Source organism: Glycine soja, chromosome 7, assembly GCF_004193775.1.
Source record: "Glycine soja cultivar W05 chromosome 7, ASM419377v2, whole genome shotgun sequence".
Lineage (NCBI taxonomy): Eukaryota > Viridiplantae > Streptophyta > Magnoliopsida > Fabales > Fabaceae > Glycine > Glycine soja.
Genome location: NC_041008.1, coordinates 1,282,990 through 1,307,451, shown reverse-complemented (window position 1 = coordinate 1,307,451; position 24,462 = coordinate 1,282,990). Strand labels below are relative to the sequence as shown.

At 33.6% G+C, this 24,462-nt stretch overlaps 3 protein-coding genes across 4 annotated transcripts; 1 reads left to right on the top strand and 2 right to left on the bottom strand.

Moving 5' to 3' along the window:
- The first annotated feature begins 4,155 nt into the window (after nucleotides 1–4,155).
- Nucleotides 4,156–10,016, top strand: LOC114417989 (casein kinase 1-like protein HD16). The gene is made up of 16 exons (XM_028383098.1): nucleotides 4,156–4,976; nucleotides 6,332–6,460; nucleotides 6,563–6,636; nucleotides 6,740–6,809; nucleotides 6,895–6,950; nucleotides 7,050–7,121; nucleotides 7,354–7,448; nucleotides 7,544–7,610; nucleotides 7,708–7,837; nucleotides 7,911–8,129; nucleotides 8,226–8,359; nucleotides 8,658–8,832; nucleotides 9,069–9,159; nucleotides 9,245–9,402; nucleotides 9,501–9,689; nucleotides 9,778–10,016. Exons 1-16 carry the CDS (start codon nucleotides 4,524–4,526, stop codon nucleotides 9,835–9,837), a joined length of 2,172 nt encoding a protein of 723 aa, XP_028238899.1. The 5' UTR covers nucleotides 4,156–4,523; the 3' UTR covers nucleotides 9,838–10,016.
- A 1,067-nt stretch (nucleotides 10,017–11,083) lies between these two features.
- Nucleotides 11,084–15,883, bottom strand: LOC114417988 (protein SAWADEE HOMEODOMAIN HOMOLOG 1-like). 2 transcript variants are annotated; one of them, XM_028383097.1, is made up of 10 exons: nucleotides 15,804–15,883; nucleotides 15,504–15,696; nucleotides 15,288–15,373; nucleotides 15,154–15,199; nucleotides 14,939–15,056; nucleotides 13,965–14,028; nucleotides 13,382–13,433; nucleotides 12,601–12,744; nucleotides 11,554–11,673; nucleotides 11,084–11,401 (listed from the first exon to the last, which is right to left on the bottom strand). In XM_028383097.1, exons 2-10 carry the CDS (start codon nucleotides 15,555–15,557, stop codon nucleotides 11,264–11,266), a joined length of 822 nt encoding a protein of 273 aa, XP_028238898.1. In that variant the 5' UTR covers nucleotides 15,558–15,696; nucleotides 15,804–15,883; the 3' UTR covers nucleotides 11,084–11,263. The 2 variants fall into 2 exon arrangements, with proteins under 2 accessions (XP_028238898.1, XP_028238897.1); XM_028383096.1 differs by lacking the exon at nucleotides 15,804–15,883 and having other exon boundaries at nucleotides 15,504–15,797.
- A 3,929-nt stretch (nucleotides 15,884–19,812) lies between these two features.
- Nucleotides 19,813–22,954, bottom strand: LOC114417987 (1-aminocyclopropane-1-carboxylate oxidase-like). Its single transcript, XM_028383095.1, has 3 exons — nucleotides 22,133–22,954; nucleotides 21,593–21,926; nucleotides 19,813–20,332 (listed from the first exon to the last, which is right to left on the bottom strand). Exons 1-3 carry the CDS (start codon nucleotides 22,666–22,668, stop codon nucleotides 20,108–20,110), a joined length of 1,095 nt encoding a protein of 364 aa, XP_028238896.1. The 5' UTR covers nucleotides 22,669–22,954; the 3' UTR covers nucleotides 19,813–20,107.
- Nucleotides 22,955–24,462: the final 1,508 nt, after the last annotated feature.

Genomic DNA, 24,462 nt, shown 5'->3' with positions numbered 1-24,462 from the left:
GCAAGCTAAAGCAAAGTGGTTTGAGATACTTTATCACCCTTGTTTGTAGTATGTTTTTTTATTACGCATTTTTTAAGTTAATGTTCTTATTGTTTCAATATTTTAATATTATTCTAATTATACTTTTTTATATATTCAAAGTACACATGTATTATTATTATTATTATTATTATTATTATTATTATTAATTTATTTTATTATGTGAATTCTTTCAATAAGATAAATTATATTCCAATTTAGGCAAAGTTATTAATATTTTAGATTCTTTAATTAAGTTTGAATTAAGCTTTTTATTTTTGACAAATAATTCGCTAACTCGTTATATGTCAACTCACATGCTCACACTAGGTGGGCCAGTGTGTCCCATCTTAATTTTAGCAACGATATGATCCAACTTACCTTGTTGTCCTATGTTTTTTGAAGTTAATTTTCTTTATTATTTCAAAAATTTATTGTTATTCAAAGTACACATATGTTATTATTATTAATTTATTTTATTAAGTCATATTTTAAGAAGAAAATTGCATTCTAATTTAGACAAAGTTATCACTTTTTTGGATTCTTTAATTAAATTTGGGTTAAGCTTTTTTTAATTTTTGAGAGGTCATTTTGCTAACTTGCTAGCTCACATGCACATAATAGGTGGACCACCTTGCCATATCTTATTTTTAGCCCGCTAAAACGAAATGATCTAATCTACTTTATGGTCCTTGTTCGTGTAACAACCCAAAATGCCATTACACGAAACACTAAGGCTTGAATGTAGAAAAATTCATTGTTAGTCCCTTTAAAACTCTTTAATTAATTTAGCTAATGAAAATATGCATAATTTTTTTTCATAAATACAAGCATGTCATATAAACTTCACCCATAAAAAGTCCTCAAGTCGTAACACATAAAGGTATGTGTACCCTAAGACACTACATCATCAAACATTATAAACAAAACTCAAAATCAATAAAGATATATAAACCCTAAGTTGGTATCCATTAACACAAGACATAAATAAATAACGAAGGGTTGAATCTTGCCCATAAGACCACCACTAAGTCCATATCAACCACAAGTGACATGCTCCCTAGAAGTTGCATCATAATTTGCTCCCGTATCAAGTGACATGATCATCATAGTTCAACAGAAACACACAAAGGTAAGCTCGTTTTAAAATAAGACATATAAAAGAAATATAAGATCAATATGTTAATAGAGATAAAAATTCTCCATTTTTTCAATAGCCATGTACTAATATAACTCCTCAGGTAACACATAATTCTCAAGTCACAATTATCAATTTGCACATCCAACTATCATGTTATGTCATACTGACTCTTTACTCTTAAAAGATTTTACTTTTTAAGCGATTAACCCAAGTACGTTCCTTAACATAGTTGCACTTTCAGATTTTACAATTTGAGGAGACTCGAATTAATCCTATGAAGAAAGTGTGATTTGATAAAAAAAAAAATGGATAAGTGTGGGTAGTAACTTAGCTTGGTAAGGCTTGCAAATACCTTAACCTATATCGAGATTCGCCCACTCATCCATTTTATAGGCCCATTTGACGTAAGCCACCACGACAATCTCCAACACTAGGTTGATGGCCTTATTTGCACCCCCAACTTATGTGTATACTCACATGCAATGTCATTCATCAATGTTTACATGTTATGATTAATTAAATCAATAACATACGCCATCCCAAATACATTCACCAATCTCAACATCATAAGATATTATAATATCATAGATTCACCATTCATATGTTCATTACACTCATGAACCCATATAGTCCAATAAGCATACCAAGACTTTTCAACACATTGAATTCTTGCAAAAACTCAACAAAAACTCATATGAATGTGAATTTGATAATCTCAACATAAAGTCAACTTCTAATAATAAAATAACATAAACTCAATTGTATCTCATATCATTATAAATTTATTAAGATCTCAAAATAATTAATTTATGCAAGAAAAACAAAACATTAATCACATCTACATCAAATTGGTCATTGGACTCAAAACTGGTCACTAGACTTAAGACTGATCATTGGACTCAAAATGGTCATTAGATGTGAAACTTGTTATTGGATTCAAAATGGTCATTGGACTCAAAACTAGTCATCAGACTCAAAATGGTCATCGAACTTAAAATTGATCATTGGACTCAAAATGGTCACTGACACGAAAATGATCATTGGACGCAACATTGGACACTAGAAACAAAAATGGTCACTGGATGTGAATTTTGTAGAATTTCAAAATTTTTGTAGAATTGTCTCTCATGACTTCCAAATCATCATAAAACAAATCCAAACTCTTTCCTATTAATTCCAAATACATAAATAACATTAAAACTCTTCACAAATGGAACTTTTGATTAACATTCATCAAATAATCAACAATCCAAATTTCCAAACTCAAGACTTTAAATGCTCAAACTTTCACTTTTTAACAACATGATTCATTTTCCAGCAACCTTGAAACCAATCCACCATAACCTAAGCATAGAAAAAAGACAAAGTTTCCCTTACTTATCAAGCCCAAGGAACTTGCTTTGAGATGAAGAAAAGGAAGAAATGAGAGAACTTTTGATCCAAGGTGGAAGTTTTCTTCAATTTCAATAGCAATTCAAATTACAAGAGCATTATCCATACCCAAAACTAACCCAAAGTCAAATTCAAATCCAAAAACTATATTTTTTTTTTCCATGGAACCCCCATCGGTGCCCTAGTGAAAATGATCAAAAATGGAATATAAAAGAGGAAGGAGAAGTGCTTACCACACAAAGGGACAACCAATGACCATTGAAGAAAGGAGAAAAGGACCTCCTTTGAGCAAAATAACCAAGTTCTCAAACTCTTCGAGGAATGTGTTTTCATGGAGAGAAAGAAGAGAGTAGAATAAGAGCTTTTGTATTTGTGTTTCATATTTTTGAGAGTTGAAGGAAAATTTATGATTTTTGTAATTTCTCCTTTTCACACCTAAACCTTACTATACACATCCATCTATTTAAACATAGACTAAAGTCCATCCTCTTAAATTCAAAACACTAAAAACTCACTAATCACATACACATATAAAATTAAATCATCAATTTTTTTAATTTATTCGTTAAGTATTTAAATTAAATTAAACTTCTATTATAATTTAATTAAATCACTTAAACAATCAATAACAAAAATACATCTTTACGGTTTGTAATATGTTTTTTGAATATGCATTTTCTGAAGCTAATTTTCTTTATTATTTCAAATTTTTTATTGTTATTCAAAGTAAACATATATTATTAGTATCAATTTTTTTTTATAAATTCAATTCTTTGAATGATAAATTTCATATTCTAATTTAGTAAAAAATATTAACATTTTAGATTCTTTAACTAAATTTGGGTTAAGTTTATTTTCTTTTTAATATTTTGAAAGATCAGTTCGCTAATTTACCAATTCACTTACTCATAGTAGGTGGGTTAGTCCCATCCTATTTTTAGTAAGCCGCCGATACGAGATTGTTTGATTTACTTTGTCGCCATTGTTTGCAATATATTTTTTGAATACCCATTTTTTTAAAGTAATTTTTCCGTATTATTTAAAAATTAATTCAAACTAGTCCAAAATATGTTAAAGAATTATGATTATAGCAGTAAAAAAATTATGATTATAACTCCAAACCTTTCTAGATTATATTATTTATTTATTAATTTATTAAAAAAGGAAAATTCCAATGATATGGTCAAACTATAAAGCCATCTGATTCTTGTTTAGTTGACTTGGGGCCCATGAGACCGTACAATCAAAGAAATCAATGGTAGAGATGTCAGCATCCCCACCACAAGAACGGTGGGTGACCGTAAATTGCAGCGTTCCTTCACAAGTGCACCAACACAGAAGGCAAAACTTGCTTCACAGGTCAATTGCAAACTCTGAGCACTTTTCAGTAATTTCCCGCCTCTCAAATAATTAATTACCATATAAATACATTTTAATTTCCATAAAAAAATCTATTATTCTTCCAATCAAATCGAACCGTCCAATCTTCCCCAATCGACGGCTGGGAAAACCGGACCCAATTTTTTTCCAAAACAGAAAATCAAATAAATTAGCATTCCCATTATTATAAATAATAAACCTCGTGTACTGTGTCGGAGCAAGTACTCAAAAGTTTTCTTCATCTCTTTTTTTATTTCTCTCTCTCATCTTTGTCCATGGTTTCTTCGTTCTCTGCGTGATCGTTATGGTTTTTTGGAACCCTAATTCGGCCGCGACGATCTCTCTTTTTACACAGTTTCTAGCAGTCTAGACAGTGTAAATCGTTTGTAGAAGCTTTTCAGCTCGTCACATTTTGCTCCTTCTTCTGTTTTCGTTGTTCGGCGGAAATCAGCGCGGTTCCTTCCGAGAACTTCTTCGAGGTTTTTGGCCAATTTCGCGCGTCGTTCTGCTCTGACTGAAACGTTTCTAGAATTTCAAATATCTTTTCTTTCGTCGGAATTTGCGAAGGAGGATGAGATTTGAAGGATGAACGATGCCGGTACTGCGTAGCGGAGCGCGCAAGGGCCGGGCAGCAGCGAAACAGCAACAACAAGAACAACAACAACAGCAACAAAAGCAGCAGCAGCAGCAGCATAGTCCCGTGGTGGAGGGAGAGGCTATTGCGACGAGGACTCGTCGGCGGCGTGCGGCGGCGGCAGCAGCAGCGGCAGTGCCGGAGAGTAACAATAACAACAACAATAATAATACCAATAACCAGCAGCAACAGCCGGAGCAGGTGGCAGTGGTAAATGAGAACGTAGCTATTGCGGTGAGGGAAGAAGAGAATAATCGGGTAGCGGAGGAAGGTGTTGTTGGCGGTGGTGGAGCAGAGAGGGAAGGGGTTGCGGAGAAAGAGATGGGTGGCTGTGACAGTGGGGGACCGAGCAATGATAAGGCCAATGCCGCTGGGGAAGATGACGCCAATGCTCCTCAGGTTCCTGAGAAGGTATGATCCTTTTTATTCTATTCTCACTTTGTATTATTTGCGACTATTGGATGGATATCATAATGAAAGTTTTGTCTTTTGGTTTATAACGGACATTTTTGAAAATCTGGAAATCATTGTCTTTGACACTGACAGTTTTTGGGTTAGATCATTGAAACTTTGCTTAGGGTTTATTAGTGGTCGGGTTTCCCTCCCTCTTGTTAAGTCTTGATTGTGACTGTGATTGTGCCTTGCTTGTTGAGCACTGGCTCTGAGAGCTGGACTGCTTGGTTACAGATAGCATATGATCATTACTTCATGAGTTGTTTCTTGAAAATTGACTTGAACTTTGGTAATCTGGCTTTGTAAAAGCGTTCATGTAGAAGTGGAAATCATGTTTGACAATGTTGGTTTCTGTGCAGTGTAGCGGTCTTATATTTTCCCTTGCTTTTTCTAGTCTGTAATTTGGTCAGGGAATGAGAAATATCATGCTATTCTTTTATTGGTTTCTGAAAAACAGGTTTTATGTGTTGTTTTGAACATTCTCTTTTGGTTTTCTTTTAACACACTGTGTTTTGACACATGTCCAATACTCACATAATCATGTCGATTTTCTTCAAATACGCAGAAGCTGTATATTATCACTTCTGTAGAATGTGTGTAACATTCAAGTCCGACACAGTAACAAACACCCTAATAGTGGCACAATTGCTTGTCTGCTTTGTTTTTACATGCTGTCATGTCCACCTAATCTTTCTATGAAATAATCCACTGCCAATACAATTTATTCATACATATGAAACAATCCTATTTCAAGTATAAAGTGAATATTGAATATTTAGTGTGTTGGTAATTGTTATGTGTTTGTCTATGCTCCATATTTGTGATGATGTCCCAAACCAATACTTATCTCTCTAAAATTTAGCTGGCACTACTTAAAATTAGTCAACATTTCATGTCCTCACAGATATGATTTTGGCACTAGATATAGTATTATATGATCTTTTGGTCCAATGACATGTATTTCCATTTTAGAGTAAAGGTTGGAGTGAGATTATGGATGCAAACCAAAAAACATGTTTGGCTTGCAGTGTAACACTAGCAGATTGAAAAGTCACTCTAACAAATTAAAAAGAGCATGCATATTGAAAATGAAGTTGTTTGGCACTTAGCAGTCTCTACAGAGGGTTCTACAAATTTTTTTTGTCGTATTAGTTTTCTCATATTTCTCTTTGGTCGTGGATATCACTAAATGTAATTCCTTGCAATAGATGTTCTTTTGCTCTAATTGAACCTTGTAATTATGAGGCATATATATGCATGGTAACTTGTTCTGCTGATACTTGTATCCTAATTTTGTTCTCTTATGCTGACAGATCCAAGTGGGTAATTCCCCTTGGTATAAAGTAGAAAGAAAACTTGGCAAGGGTGGATTTGGTCAAGTATATGTAGGGCGACGTACTGGTGGAAATTTGAATGAGAGAACTGGATCTGGAGCTGTAGAGGTATGTGAATCCTTTCAGTATTGAATGAGAAGTCATATTTCTTACGTTTAAATACTTAAGTTTTTAATTTCAGAAATTCACATTTTTTAACTATTTGATCAGGTTGCATTAAAACTTGAGCATAGAACTAGTAAAGGATGTACCTATGGACCACCCTACGAGTGGCAAGTGTACAAGTGAGTGCTATTCTGTCTCTTTTTATAGTTTCCCATTATTTCCTTTCCTCTATTTTTAGGCTATGCCATTCATCTTTTTCTTTTCTCCCTCTTATTTATACAGCACTCTCGGTGGCAGTCACGGTGTACCTCAAGTACACTACAAGGGCAGGCAGGGTGACTATTATGTCATGGTATGTTGTTGAGTCTTATTCTTGAGTGCATGTTCATTATTACTACTATTATTTTGAATGATGATTCACTATTTCCTTTGTGCAGGTTATGGATATGCTGGGACCTAGCCTCTGGGACGTTTGGAATAATAGCAATCATCAGTAAGTCCTTGAAATTATGTCAGATATGAATAAAATTGTATTCTTTGTAGTTGATTTTGACTTTCAGTTGCTGTGCTAATGTGTTTTTCTGAATTCCAGCATGACCACTGAAATGGTTGCTTGTATTGCCATTGAAGCAATATCTATATTGGAAAAAATGCACTCTCGAGGGTAATTTTCATACCACCCACTAATTTCAATACATGAATTACATAAACTCTTGATAAAGTTTTGCATTTATTTCCTTTAAACATTGAATATTTAATATTTGCCAGACACTTCTTGTGAAGCTATATATGATTTTCATATACCTTTTACTTTCACTGCATTAGTAACATACATATGATGTTTCATCATGCTTGAATTTATGTTCCTCAATATGTATGGCTACATTATATGGCAGGTATGTGCATGGGGATGTGAAGCCTGAAAATTTTCTGCTTGGTGCTCCTGGGACACCTGATGAGAAAAAATTGTTCCTTGTAGATCTGGGATTAGGTATGATTTAGTTGTCAACTAATTTTTTATTTATTATATTTTCGTATTTTGGAAGTACTCATTTACTCACTTCCTTTGCTATTTTGGGCTTACAGCTACTAAGTGGAGGGATAGTACAACGGGCTCGCATGTGGAATATGACCAAAGGCCAGATGTTTTCAGGTGTTTATAATTGAATTTGGATCATGTAGAAAATGTTTATATGTCTATTTATACAGTTTTTTGTATTGATATTAACTTGTATGGAAAATATTTTCAGGGGTACAGTCCGCTATGCTAGTGTGCATGCACATTTAGGGAGAACTGCAAGCAGGAGGGATGACTTGGAATCTCTTGCATATACACTGATTTTTCTTCTTCGAGGTCGCCTTCCTTGGCAGGGTTTCCAGGTTGGACATATTAAAATAATTGAAGTTTTATTATTATGTTCAGAATTGTTGGTCTCTAACATTATTTTCTCAGGGGGAAAACAAAGGATTTCTGGTTTGTAAGAAGAAAATGGGAACATCTCCAGAGACCCTATGCTGCTTTAGTCCCCTACCTTTTAAGCAGTTTGTTGAACATGTTGTAAACTTAAAGTTTGATGAAGAGCCTAACTATGCAAAATACATTTCTCTATTTGATGGGATTGTTGGCCCTAACCCAGATATTAGACCAATTAATACAGAAGGGGCACAAAAGGTATCAATTTTGCTATCCCTTTATACTTGTGTTTTTTTTATACGTTCAAAGATTGTAGTAAAGTTCTTGACATTGCTAATTTTGTTTTGTCTGAAGCTCATTGGTCACAAGAGAGGCCGGTTGGCGATGGAAGAAGAGGACGATGACCAACCCAAAAAGAAGATTCGTATAGGTTTGCCAGCATCCCAGTGGATAAGTGTTTACAATGCTCGGAGACCAATGAAACAAAGGTATAGACCCATGTTACATGAAGTTTGTTTTGTCATATATATGATTCTATTTTAGGCATTTTAAATTGATCCATAGGGTCATAGGGATGATAATTGCTCATTTCCCCATCCTTGAGATTAAGGGTGGAGAGGGTGATTCTTCTTCCCATACCATCTCGTGGAATCTGTTTTACAACCTTTTGTGTGTATTTGTTGCATATTGTATGTTTGACTTTGGATTTAAGAATTATCCATTTTTTGAAGTTATCAATGTAACGGAGTTGTTGTGCATTTGGAATGATTGTGTTTTATTTTGTAGATATCACTACAACGTATCAGATACAAGGCTATCCCAGCACATCGAGAAAGGAAATGAGGATGGCTTATATATTAGCGGTGTTGCTTCATGTCAGAACCTATGGGCGTTAATCATGGATGCAGGGACAGGTTTCACTGCCCAAGTTTACGAGCTCTCACCCTTCTTTCTCCATAAGGTAAATTTCAATCCATTGCTTTTATTTTTCTATTTGTGTATTGTTTAGAAGACATGCTTGCTACACACTTTCCAACCAACATACAATTCACCCAATAATGAAGAGGTAAGTGTGTCAGAAAGTATATAGTGAGCATTCTCATGTTTTCTGCTTACATGATTGTAGTCTGTAGATCTGTTAATATATAATCTCAAGGCATGCTTATTAAGGGATTTTTGGTTTTGGTTTACCTGAAGGAATGGATCATGGAGCACTGGGAAAAAAATTACTATATCAGTGCAATTGCTGGAGCTGTAAACGGGAGCTCGCTAGTAGTAATGTCTAAGGGTTAGTACCTCTAAAGTATATATTGGCAATGTCAATTTGGCAAATTTCAATTTTGTTTTCCGCTGACTATGATCTTGGACTCCAGGCACACAGTATTTGCAGCAATCATATAAAGTTAGTGACTCATTTCCTTTCAAGTGGATTAACAAAAAGTGGAGGGAGGGCTTTTACGTGACTTCAATGGCCACCTCAGGGTCCAGATGGGGAGTCGTCATGTCTCGTGGTGCAGGATTCTCAGACCAGGTAATTATTGGACTGAACTTTCATCTGTTAGTAGTTTAGTTCATAATGCAACTTCATAGAATGAATATTGAGTCTCCATTCATGTTTATGAATTTCAGGTGGTTGAACTAGATTTTCTGTATCCTAGTGAGGGGATTCACAAGCGTTGGGACTGTGGGTATCGAATCACAGCTACTGCTGCAACTTGGGACCAAGCTGCTTTTGTCCTGAGTGTGCCAAGAAGGAAGCCTTTGGATGAAACCCAGGAAACGCTTAGGACTTCTGCTTTTCCTAGCACACATGTCAAGGTGGGCAATACTACACTACTTGTTGCTTATGCTTCTGGTTGTTGCAGTTAATTAGGTCTCTGCTAATATGTCATACTTTGTTTTACAGGAGAAGTGGGCAAAGAACCTCTACATTGCTTCCATTTGCTACGGACGTACAGTTTCTTAACCCTGCAAACGTTGCCGCTGCTGAGAAGCACGATCCAGGCCCAAAGAAATTTTGATGACAAAAGTTTTAATTATTTGTATGTAGCAGAATGAAAGTCTTTACTGAAACAAACTAAAATAACCGAAGTGCCCTTCGTGTGCAATTTGTTTTATGTCAATGATTAGTTAAAGTTATGCAGACGCACGAGGCTCCTTTTTAATTTTTTAATAGGTACAACGTAATTTCGTTCGATGTTTGGTAGACGACTAACATGAGGGAGCGGATTATATACGATAATAACTGGGGGCATGCATATATCTAGGAGACAGAAATATGTGACGGTGGTTTGGTAAAATGGGATTTTGGTGAGAAATTAGTTTTAAAAATGTGGGGCCCGTACGACTAATTTCTCTCTTATTCACCGCAGGTCCAAACTTGGGCTGTTTTACCCCTACTTTACTCTTTAGTTGAGTGAAAAGGTGGTAAAATGGGCAGATCGGTCCAAACTTGTCCAATGAAATGTAGAGTTTGAGTTTAATATTTAGCCCAAATTAAATGTAGGTTTTTTAGTCTGATTTAATTGTGGTCCAATACGGGTCAGGCTTGCAAAAATCCCCACAAAAATTAAACTTTTACAAGATTTGGGCTTCATTTTTAGGTCCAAATTAAATCAGGGGCTTTTTTGGTCTGATCCATTATAGTCTGCAAACCTGCATTGGGCTGGTCCGTGTTAGGACAGGTAACCTATTTTTTTGCCACCTATAAGTGAAACAAGTGTCCATCAAATCCCGTTTACATACACGAAAATCAATTATTTCAATTAAAAAAATTGATTTTTTTAATAAAAAAATTATTGGGTTTTATAATTGATTTTCTTTACACACAATGATATTTTTGTGTTTCTATTTAATTCTCTCCTCCCTATATCCTTCAAACCAAACAACTCTTATAATACTATTTCTCTTTTTTCAAATGATCTCAATTTTATTTCAATTTACTCTATTTCTCTCTTTTAAACTAAACAAAGCCTAAGAATGGCCTTTGGCCCTCCTTTTCCATAAAAAAATTACTCTAAGAATAACTTTTATTTATTTATTTTATAAATTCATTATAAAACAAATGTCATTTCATTTGATGTTACAGTTAGAAAATGAAGTGATTTACTTATTTTAGGAATAAGTTTTATTTGAAGTACTTTTTAAAAATAATTATAGACATTGTATAAAATAACTATGTACCCTATGAGTAGAAAAGAGAGACACAAAAATGTTGTACAAACTGTTGTATGAAATGTTAACATTTCTCTATTAAATAAAATAAACCAAAATAGAAACCATTCAAAGTTCCCTGGCTCGTTTTTAGATCAAAATCTTACTATCTTACACTGTAACAAACACTAAGCATTAACCCAGAAGTAATAAAGGGGAATACCAAAAAGTTGGCTCATTTATCCCCACAAGGACTCTATGGTATTTAAGGTGACATTTAAGGAGGGACTTGAGGTGGGATCAAGGGCAAGATCTGGGTAGCAAGCAGATTCCTCTTGTGTAGGCCTACAGCATATCCTGTCAAAAGAAACTCCTTCCTGGCATGGGCATATGAAACAACATCAGATAGTGTTAATATCGAAGATTTTACCTAACAAAAGACCAAAAAAAGGAGCTAAAATTGATAGCATAAATGGTCACGACATGGTCATCGTTTCAGGGATAAGGAAGAAAAGAAATCAAAGATCACCTCAGTGTTGTCATGGACGAATCGAACAATGAAGGTGCACGTACACTCTGTTGGATCATGTATCTTCCTATGGATTTTTACAATTCGAGCATCACAATAGAGGGCATAATCTTCTCTTTCCTGTGAAAAAGCAATAAAGACCTAATGAGTTCCAATTGATAAGGAAAGTAGTCAAAATAAGTCAATGCCCATTTGGTCATATGCAAAGATTAAGAACTACCAGAATGGATTTCAAGCGAAAAAACTGACTAATCTGGTCGGCCATTCAGTTCATTCGGCAAAAAGGCATCTTAGAATTGGCAGAGAATAGACCAAAAAAACGGGTGGAAACTGCTTGTTTTTATTTTTTATTCAACTAAAAAACCTTTTCTAGTCAAACAATGAAACAAGGATTAAATATTCAGTTACAAACTTTCGCATATGAGGTGTGCCCATAAATTGTTATTGAGCTTATTATTTTATTTTATTTTATCTTCCAAGACATCTATGATCTAATAATTTCTGATAATTTTACTCTAGTTTATTACTTCATATATTAGATAATATAAAAAATAAGGCTTAAATACAATTTTGGTTCTCTTATTTTAAAAAATCACAATTTTGATCAAATCCTCAATTTTGCTTACGTTTTATTCCTTTTACTTTTTTTTTCCAATTAAATCCTGAAACTAACATATTCATTTAAAGGTAACATCAAAAAATAATTTAATTAATTAAAATATAATAAATAAAAGAAATAAATGCAGACAAAATTGAGGATTGAACCAAAATTATGGATTTTCTAAAATAAGAGACTAAATGTCTCTATTTCAAATAGGAGAACCAAAATTACGAATTTGAGAAAATAGAATGACCAAAGTAGTACTTAAGCCTAAAATTAAACATATTTAATTATCACTGATTCAATCATTGTCAAATCAATGAACCATAAATCACTGCCTTCACAAGTTTAATGAGGTTATGCTAATATTTTAACCGTGTGGCTACTGGACAAACACACTGGGAAGATAAATTGAAGCAGAATAAAAGGTACCAGAGTTCCCTTACCAGGAAACATAGTACAAGATCTCCATCCTTCACCTTGTGACACTCTGAAGGTTCTAATGGAATAGATCTCTCCCGCACCCCCAATTTCACATTCATCCACTCATCCTGCTCTTTCCCAAATCCAGCATATCGTACGCGGACTTCCTAAAATTGAATGTGTCAAGATCCATTAATTGGTTGTCCACAATATCCAAAAAATGCATCCACTAAGCCAGTACAGCTATTTCAAGATGTCAAGATAACATACAATGTTCACAGGTATATAAAATTAAAAATTTAATTTGCATAGTCAGTTTTCTGACTTTTCCAGTCTTTCCCAATGAAGCAAAGGAAATTATCCCTAACAACATACAATGCAATTATATACAAGATTTATGCCATGTTTGGTAGAGAAGAGAGAAGCAGGGTAGATGGAAATAAAATGGATGAGCAAAAATAGGTAAGAAATAAAGTAGAAACTAAAGCTGCTTGGTTAAAGAGAAACAGAGAAGAGTTGAGGAGAGAGATAGAGAGATAAAGGTTAAAAAAATTTCATAGTCAACCATTTTGTTGCAGGTACAAACCTAGAAAAGTAATCATGCATATACATATATAGAGAGAGAGGCGTGGTATATATATATATTCAAACAATTAATTATTTTGCAGCAACTTATAGATAAATATTTTAGGTAAAATGAGGCAGGCATGAAAGAAACTATCACTCCTATTACAAATTCTAAAGATAATGTTTCAGTTTCTTCACAACCTAAAATACGTAAATTAGAATAAAAAAGAATCATACAAGTTCGCCTGTACTCAGAACTCTGTAGTTAAGGAACATTGAAACATCATGCCTGTAATTGGAAAAAAAAAAATCAGATCTTCGGCACAGAGTATGTAACAAACTAACAATAAAATGATAGAAAAGAATTTTATTGTTGAACTCTAAATCCCTATTGCTGTGTCAATGCAGCAGCAGCTCTTAGGCTAGGGTAGAAGATACAAAATGAATGATTTCCCTGGATAATCAAGACATGAGGACTCTCCCGTTCTCTAAGAGTCTAATTCCTTCTCAAATGTTAAGATGATTTCTCTCTCAAACTCCCCTCTTTATTTATAGGCAATATGCCTTATTTGTTCTACTATCTCAACCTGCCCAACTAACTCCTCACAAAGACACTAACAGACCCCTAACTTACTACTAATGCTATCTACCATAAAGGCTTTCAACAGAAGAAACATGGGATCTAGAGGTAGTCTTTTTCTGATTGGAAAGAAACAAACAAAAATCAGACCACACCTTATTATTCTCATATAATAAATATAATGAATTTTATGGCTAAACTCAGAAAACACAGCTGCAGCCTCATTAGATTATTCCTCACCATGCAATGTCTTTTGTAGATCTTGCTTCAAATCCCAAGTCATCGAGAGCTGCAGCTTGTTTACCTGAAATTAAGAACAGAAATTCTATTTAAACTATAGAATTATAAATGCCAAGTTGAACTTAGGACATGACTGCTAATCATCAATTATTAGTTCTGCATTGCTTATCACTGCATTCTATTGCTTGCTGAAACTAATCCAAACCATTATACAACTGTTATTATTACTATTACCATTATTTTTAATATTTTTATTCTTGGATCAACATCCTCATCATTATCATTATTTCTTTAGGTTTCTCTTTCATTCTGTCTCAACAGTCGACAACTCTGACATGACACATGAATGCTACAGACCCATGGCCTCACAATTTCTGCAGCCACATACAACAACCCGGTTAAGGATAAACTATTGCACTTGCTTGTGAAGTTTATTTCCATTAACCGAAATCAAGAATCATGAGTTGACTGGAAGAATATTGATGAAAGTAATTATTCACACATGCATGTTATTGTTGCTAGTCAATATGGGGCATAACAATATCATGTTCAATGTAATATAGAACTGAAACTGAATGCCGTCACTAATTAAGCTTCTGTTGTCACACAGCGTAGTATGAATGCTATATTCACAGACTGGAAATGAAAACTAAATAAATAACTCAGCATGCCACATCAGAAATAGCAGCATTTATCCCGACAAATTAAGCTTCTGTTGTCGGAGCTATGTGCATTTTAACCCAAATCAGGTGAACACTTTGTCCCCTGAGGAAATGACAGTGTGATAAGACTTTGTAGGCTCCAAGCAAATGGCTTTAAGATCATGGTGAATTTAAAGAACATTTTCCAATGGTTTAGTTCTAGAAAACCAAAAATTCAAACAGAGGAAAAACTACCCAATTCCATCCAGGGACTTTTTTCATTACTTTTCAGAATTCATAGCAACAATAAAGTCCAAGGGAAAGATGCATAACCTTTTCCATTTCCTAAAAGAGGTGACTCTGCAAGATCAGCAGATATTTTCAGCAGGTCAGAAGATGAGATATCTTTACCCAGTAACATTCTCTGATTATTTTTGAACCACAGCCGCACCTAAAACCCAGTAAAACCAAGACAAAATTATAATTTATAACACACTAAGCATAAATAACAAATGTGCCTAAAGGATGAAGAAATTTATTTAAACAACCTGTTGCCATGATAAGGAAGTTTTACCAGCACCATTTGATGAGGAACTACAAAATTAAAGCAAATCAAATTATGGAATATCTTTACAAACAAAACACAAAATCCCAATTACGGTAAAGATAAGACTTAATTCACCTAAAACGTTTAGCAATCTCCAGGCATGACTTCCGATTTAGCACTTTTCCTCCCATGTCTTCGTATATTCTTTCCAATTCCAGAATCTAGGAATGGGGGTGGAGCAGAGGAATAGTGCATGGATTATTAGCCAATAAATGTTGAATAATGCAATGACAACGTACAAATAAAGAGGAACACACAGAACATTATTCTAATGAAGTATATTGTTATTACCTCATCTGAAGAGAGCTTGGGGAATGGAGATTCAGTTAAACCTAGCTTTTCCATAGTTGCAGAGAGAACAAAATGTCCCCAGAGAGAGATGAATGGCCAAAATGAAAGAAAAAAAAAATCCCCTTTTCCAATTTAGGCTTGCTCTTAAGTCAAACGCACCCTTAGTAGAAAGGACTGAAGTCACTGTGACACACTAAGAAGCCAAGAGTTGATGTAAAAAGAAAAAAGAATCAGAGTTCAGTCAAATGCATCATAGACAGAAAAAAAAAAAACAGAAGAAAAACTCAATCCCTCACTCACACACAACACAATCTTTCATTATCTTTCCCTAAAAAGTTAAGATAGGGAAGAAGATTGTGGGGACCCACTCTTTGATCATGATCGCTTAAAGATTGTAATTTTTCTTAGTCTGATTAAGCTTAAGAGTATCTCACTCCAAATCATCGTTAAAAAATCAATTAAAAGGAGTTATCGAACATTCGAGATAGTTTCTCCTAAAAAACATGAGAAATCCTATATTAGATAATGTGTGAAAATATATCATATATCCATATAAATCTCTCTCTATATTAAGATCCATCAATTAGATATTAAGGTTATACGTCACAACATAGACCCTTGACATAATTTCCAAAATATGAACTAGTAGTAATATTAGTAATACATATTAATCATCAAAATATCTCAAAACATCATAATTACATCATAAACATATCTATAAAATATGATTATTTACATCTCAAAATAAGAAAAAAATTTATATCTATTCTTACCTTTATTCCTATAGTTGTATTATATTAGAGTAAAAAAAAAATATTATCCATCAAACGCAATAGAGACCTACAAAAAAAATAAACAAATTCCTAGGTAAATCAACAAATCCCATGAAGTAGCTACTCAACAACCACTTGTGTATGCGTATCTAAGGGGAAAAAAATGAAAGAAAATGATAAGTCACGAAAACTTGGTGAGAGCATAAAAGGAAAGAGAGCACAAAAATAACTAGAGTCTTTACATTCAAAAAAAATTTAAATGACATTAAATAAAAGAAAAATAAATACAACTCACTTTTAGAAACTATATACTCCCTTCAAAACCTTTAAAACTGTATATAAGCTCGTAATCAAGAATAACAACTTTGTAAAAACTTTTATTTTACTATGTGTACATAGATCACATCATCTCTTGGTTGTGACAAACGGGTTGTAACAAACATATCTTTAGGAACTATGAATATTCAAACGAGTTATTTTTTGATAGATGTCAGCCGGGAGTATTTTCAGCTAGCGTCGATTGATAATGTTTCTTAGTTGAGGTTGTTTTTTAGTTGATGTCAATTTGTTTTTTTCAACCCAGGTTGGTGGAATTATTTTTTGATCAATGTCGTCTAGAGTTTTTTTGACTGATGTTAACCGATAATTTTTTCGGCCATCGATTAAGGCTATTTTTTGATCAATGTCAACTAGAATTTTTTGTGATCGACGTTAGTCAAAACTATTTTTTGGTCGACATCGATCGAGATTATTTTTCAGCTAAGACTATTTTAAAGTCGGGTGATGATGTTTTTTTTTACATTGGCTATGACTATTTTTTTGGTCGGCATCGACTATGATATTTTGGCCAACTTTGATCGAGACTATTTTTTTACTGGCGTCAATAACCCTAGCTGACGTCGGCGTAAAAATAGCTTTAGTTGATGTCGACCAAAAAAGATCATCAACTGACATTGATCAGAAAATATCCTAGCTAACGCCAACCAAAAATAGTTTTGGCCAAAATAACATCACTGGATGACGTCGATTGAAAAAACCTAGTCGACGTCAGTAAAAAAATAACCCGATCGATATCGACCTAAAAACTCAAGCCAACATCAAATGAAAAATAGTCACAACTGATGTCGATAAAAAAAAATCCTAGCCTATGTAAAAAAAATAGTCCTACCTAACTTGGCCAAAAATGGTCCTAGTTGATTTTTGAAGAAAAAATTACCAATAAACATTGACTAAACAAACCAGTCAACATCAACCAAAAAATAGTTTCACATCAATCGAAATAATCGGTCAATGTCAATAAAAAATAACCTTAAGACAAAAAAATATTTGTGACCAAAATTAATTAAAAGTGATCCTAGCCGAAGTAAATTGAAAATTGATTTATGGTTTAAAACTAGATTTAAAAACAAGATAATTTTGAACTATAAACTGATTTAAAAAAATCCAAATCACTTTTATCCACTTAATTAAGTGGATATGAATTTTAAATCCAATCCATTTAATTGGATTTGGATTGGATATGAAAATTCAATCCATGAACAACCCTAACCCTAACATCTGTGTCTTTCTTCCGACACGGAGGCCAGAGTCGTCTACACTTGTCTTTCAAAGCTTTTGAATCATTCAAAGACTTTGGAGCTGCTACATAAGCTCAAGCGTTTTTTCGTGGACGATTCATTGGCAACAAGAGACAACCTTGGAAGGAGAAATATCAATGAAAATCAAGATGATTTGTTATGTCCTTTTTGTCGGCAGTGCTATGAGACCCAGGATCATCTTTTCCTATCATGCGAGGTGACTCGGAAAGCATGGTCGGCGTGCTACTTGTGGCTATCTCCTGACTTCGTGACAGTGGCATCAAACAACTTGATAAGGGACATTGCTGGCAACATATGGATTTAGGAAGATCAAAGTCTGAATCCCAAGCTTGGAAGGTTTTTAATTTGGAGCGCAGTCATTTTCTCTATTTGGACCAAATGCTGTTATTTTTAAGCAAGAGCAATGCCAGACGATGCAGTTCTGATTCAAGAGGTTAAATTTCTGGTCTGGTCATGGCTTCATTCTTCAGCAAACTGGTTCAAATCAATGCTATACTGCCCATCATGTAATTTGGCATCTCTGGTACCGATTATCATTCATTCTATATATATTCTTTTGCCGATTTTAAAAAAATAATATTGTTGCCTGAATTTTATTAGCGCTGTTTTTTCTTCTTCTTAGGTGCGTGATGTTAATTAGATGCACAATGTTCAGATATATATTTTGTTCTGCCGATCAACTGCATGCTTTGGTTTTACGTTTACCATTCAAGTATATATAGAGATTCTTTGGTCTTACGTATACCTGCTTGACTGATAGTTAATTCTTCTTCGTATGAGCAACTAGTGTAACACCTCCCTAATTGAAACAGCTCTCAATATAAAAGATACAACTAATTAACGTTACCTTCCTAGTTGGAAGATATGTTTTTGAAACACAAACAACAACAATTTGAATTGACCGGCAAAATTCTAATACATTAATCTATAAACAAGTCCAATTTCACTAAAATCAATTGTGTAAAACTAAACTAATAAGAGTACGTTTGAATAATTGTCATGAGTGAATTTGTTTATATTTATTTATTGAAACAAGTGTTTATTTTAATAAAATAAGTAATTTTTTTATTGTGTTTTTCTAAACTGTAAAATGATTTTCTTCTTATTTTAAAAAACAAATTTTATCTACTTCTTTCAAAAGCACTTATATGAAAAAAAAACTATTTTAAAGTTATTTTTTTTAAGTTTAAACAAATTCATCTTATATTACACTCTTTCAAAAGTACGCTTAAACTACAAGAAATTAAGTATATATTTGGATTAAAATTGTAAAAGCTCAAAAGTACTTTTATTCTTAAAGCAACAATATTTTTTCTTCATTTAGTGCATTGGAATTCGTTATCATGCATTAGTAATTTTCAACATGTAAAAGAACATACAAATGTTATCCAAACATAGACTAAATAAAGGTTTAGTTTTTTTTTTATCAGACAAAAGATGAGACAATATATTAAAATGGCACTAGAAGTACCAGAGATATAAACAAGCACTGTACTCAAGTTATCTCAAGTGAAGGCATCTAAATAAGAAACATTCAGAACTCAGCACATGCACGAATAAGCAATAAACAAGGACCCGAGGACTGCACAATAATATAATTAAGTCCCCTGCTCTGCAGCAGGAACCAGAACCAGAACCCTCCTTCAAAAAATAGGATCTGAATCTACGAAGGTGAGCACAGTATACCTTGCACAAAACAAAAGTATTACAAGCATCCTCTCGGGTATATAGTCCAGTCATAAAGAGAAACAGAAAAATCATGTGCCTTTGCCTTAAGCCACTTCCAAGATCTAACAGTAACCAACTCCAAGACTTTTCTAAATACACGTTTAGTTACATGCATGCATGTTTACAAATATTTAATCCACGTTACGGCAGAAGCCATAGAGATATCTATTTTGATGTGAAAATTTCAGCAAACTAATTACTTTGAGAAGATGCATCCAAACATTATATATAAAACTCACAAAATTAAATTTGCCCAAACCAAAATGAAATGCCAGATAAACTAAAACCCTCCACTGTAGTTTTGTGAAAATGGTTACAATAACCTCGATTTGTAAAATTAAAGCAAAAGTATTAACACTCGGAAAGGGGCAAACATGGTAAAGGTGTACAAGTGTCCCATGTTTGTGAACAAGTAATAAGGGATGTAATTATGGACCCTATGGGCGGCAAGTGTACAAGTGTTTGTGAACTCAAGGTATACTATGGATGTGTATTATGCGTTTCATTAATTAAGTTTATTGTAGAAAAAAATCATGACATGGTACACAAGGGGAAGAATTAAAGCCAAGATGGCTTGCTGGCAAAGTGAAATAGTTCTTCCCCTACTGGTTTGAAAATTGTTCTTCGTTGTTTGAGTAGAATAGAGGAAAGCCATTGAAATGCTCTCTTCTTTCTCTCCTTTAAAGATTGGCCTTCCAATCACGTGCTTGTACAGTCCACCACTCAATATCTGTAGCCAAGCAATATCAACCTCGTTAGTTAATTAAGATACACTAGTGTAACTTTTCACAATTTAACTATGCAAGAAAATACTTTATATTAACTATACAATGTTAGAAACATTTATTTATTTTTTATTATCGGAGAAAGTTTTTCATATATATATATATATATATATATATATATATATATATATATATATGTATACATTACCATACGTGCACCACTTAATTTGTTGTTAAAAAAAACTAGGTTAGTTTTGTTTATGAACACTAATTCAAGAAGAATCTGTTAATGCTTTTTGTTCCCCCTAAACTTTTGTTGCTTTGCTCTGTCTCTTGTTTTGTATTAATTTTTTATCGTAAAAAAAATTGCCTTCTGGGCTACAGAGTACGGCCTAAGCCCAAAAATGAAAAACATACAGGTCGCAAAATCAAATTCACATACCCATTAATACACAGTTGCCCTCCTGTTCTCCCAACGAGCAATTTATTTATTTTTATTCTTTTTATGTCTACTCCTTTATATACAGATAGTAATAGTAATTGTCTACTCCTTTATATACAGATAGTAATAGTAATTTTTTTATTTTATTGTGGTAAAACTATTTAAATTTAGAAAAATGGTCATACATATTCGGTGTATCACTTTAAGAAATTGGAAACACATTTTCCTCTCCCAAACTAGCTGTAAAATTCTCTTGGCCTTAACAAATAGAAATATATATGCTACACGTTGGTTCTAGCATGTAGCAACATCCATGCTACTTTTTACATGTTTGGATTTAGTTGACGTTGTAGTTAACAGGAAAGTCCTAATTAAGGCTGTTCCCGTCCGCTCATTTTATCTAACATGCATATTAAAAGTTCCTCTTATTCATAGACAAAACATTATTAAAGAAATGTATAATCCCACAAAATTAAATTACCATAGATTAATTCCCAAACTGGCGATCGCCAGAATATAAGGACCTCGTATTAACTAACTTTTTAAAGGATGGGTGTTATATATATACCAAAGTGAATTGCCATATAACAATGACTTCAAGTATCAATTGTGTCACATTGAGTGTTGAGATATAACTATATCTAAACCATTTGTGTTAAATTTCACATTTTCACAAAAAAAATGAAAATATAATCTAATAGTTCATATCTTAAAATGGGCAAAAAAATGAGAATAAAAACACTTTCTAATTGTATGTATAATCATAACCATTGCATAGGGTTAAAAAAAAAAAAAAAAAGGCAAAAGTATGAATTAAGCTGACCTGGGTTTGATCTCCAGCGGTGACAATAAGGGCAGCTGGCTGAGGGCAGAAAGAGAGCCAAGTTTTCTTGGAGTAAAGGTGAAAGTGTGAAGATCCATTACAAACATGGAAGCAGAATGAATGTGAGTAATCAGTTCCCCTAATCAGCATTCTAATCACGTCATATTTCAGGGAGCTGCTAACGCTATTATCTCGTCGATGCTTGTAAACGCAGCAAAGTGTCCCAACCTCATCATGCCCACCCACAAATTCTATCCTCCCCTTTTCCAATATCACAGGCAACATTTTCCTACCCACCATCTCTATGCGTGATTTAAGCTTTTCTATCTTCTCACTGCCAGTTAAAAAAAATAATTAATCTTTTTTATTTATTTATGCCAAAAAATCCAATTGATCACATTTAATAATTTATTTTTCTTTTAATCACGTTTTTACATGATGAAATTTTATTTAAGAGAATTCAGCCTAAGATCAACAACTTGTAAGTAGCTTATCCATAAAATCTAAGGATGCGTTAATAAATTATAGTATTAGTGTAACCTGAAATTTGGATATCCAATTGGCCAAATTCCCTCCATTTTTGAGTTTAACTCGTTGTCATTGCACCACACGAATTCTTCACTCCCATCTCCAACTTCCTCTCCCGCGTGATACTCCTCGAATCCCCAGGGCTTCTCTGGCGACCTTGTGGCCGACGCTCTATTCGTCGGCGGCACTTCAAAGATTCCACCGGCGGCCTCAGCGACTGCGGCCATGAGCTGTAGTGGAATCCCGTGGTTGAGCAGCTGGAAGCATCCGAGTCTGGCGAGCGAGTCGGAAACGACGTCACGAAGAGCGTCGTCGCAGTGGAAGCAGAGGGAGACGAAGTCAACCTCGGGAGGCGCTTCGAGCTGCTTCTGTTTGGGGAAGATCTTGTCAGGCAAGACGAGATCGGGGACGCGGAGCGAGGCCTCTAAAAACTCCGTCAAAACGTCGTCGTTGGTGACGGTGGATCTCCGGCCAGAGGCCACCGGAGAGGGCGGCGGAGCGCGGAAATCGACGGTGATTTCCGGCATTGGCGTTAATGGCGATTGCATTAATTAGTTGGAGAGGAGTGGGAAGGGTTTTGTTGGCAAAGTAAAGTGGGAAAAACAAAAAAGAAGCGATGATCATCGTGTCCGTTGTAGCGCCAACATTGGTTCCGGGAATCATCACTTTTTTCGCTTTGCTTTTTGCTCACTGCTTCTTCCTTTACAGCCCTGCTACCAGAGTGTTCCTCATCATTTCATTTCACACAGAACATAACAGATATTATTACTTCTTTTCTTGTGGGGGCTATTTTGCGTCATACTATAATGTTGCATGTTATCTCACATATAAATGTAACTCCATGGAAACTTATCACATCATGCTAGATTTTGTTAAATGTGACATATATATAGAGAGAGTTAGAGTCATGACATATTTTGTGATAGAAAATATTTTATATTAGAATAAAAAAAATTAAATTTAAATCATATAATTATACATAAAAGATTAAGATTTAATGTGATATAATTATTTAAAAAAATATATAATTTTTTTAAATTAATTTTATGTGATTTATATTTAATTATCATTATATATATATATATATATATATATATATATTCATGCTTTTTTTTTCAATTTTAGAATTGTTTTGAAGTAGATTAGCTAAAAAATGGAATGATTTAATTTGCTTGTTATCGTGGTGTTTAAGCTAAGTTGATTCATGATTTAACCGTCGACTTTAGAAAGAAAGAAAAAAGTTAATTCAATTGTTGATAGTCGGGCAATTGTTAAACGAATCTCGAAATTAGAATTGAATGATAGACAATGAAGGAATACCAAAAAGGTTGAACAAAAAGCAAAAGCTCCTTAATCCAATGCTAAAAGTAATGTTGCACCAACAATCTAATCTAAGCAAAACCCAAATCAAAATTAAATCATAGAAACAACTGACTAGTCGAGTTCTGGTATCAACAAGCCGACAACAACCGGAATTTAGTCCATATTTAATGGGCTAAAATACCTGTGTTACTTACAAGTTACTGGCAAGAGCTCATTTGATACCCCACAAAAAAATTTGCGTACTTTTTAAAGTTATACCCAAGCAAAGATTGGGCTTCCTTGGTGGGCTTATACCTAAGTTAGTGCGTTTAGCGGGAGAGGCAAGAAACTTTTATGTATTCTTTTTCAATTGTTGTTGAGTTTTAATATCTACTTATTAATTTATCAGATTTTGGCTGCCTAGCTAGGGATCAAGGCATAGGCTTTTGGTGTGAGTGAGAATGTTTCTTTAAAGATTCAAACTCAAAACTAATAATTAAATTAAAATAATCTTTTGTCAATTTATTCATACATTTGGTTCGAAGGAGAATTTATGAACATATCTTAACTTCAAGTTGTAATATCTTCTTTATGCACAAAGAGATAACTATTGTAATTTTTAGATTCTTAAAATAATAGTTTATTAGAATATAAAATCAAAAGCTACACAAAGTGTTTTTTTTATAATTGAATTTTTTTATATCTATCTGTACAAAGTCACATTACTATTTTTACACCAATGCATATGTAATTTAATAAATTTATGCACTACTGTTTTTTTTTTCCCTTATGCTAAATACAGTTATGAGGGAATTGAATGGGATTAGAAATCAAAAGCCATATATATATATGAGTCTCCCTCACTGATTAACAAAGTTTCGTACTGTGCTTGTTCATAACTTTTCTATGCATATGGTTTGTATCTTTCTTAAAATGAAGTAAACATGAACCATTTTTAACTAACAGTGTTATTTGTGCTTGTTCGTTTATCCATATCTTGCGTCTCCAATAAAATTTTGCACTTCCTATAACTCCTTTAT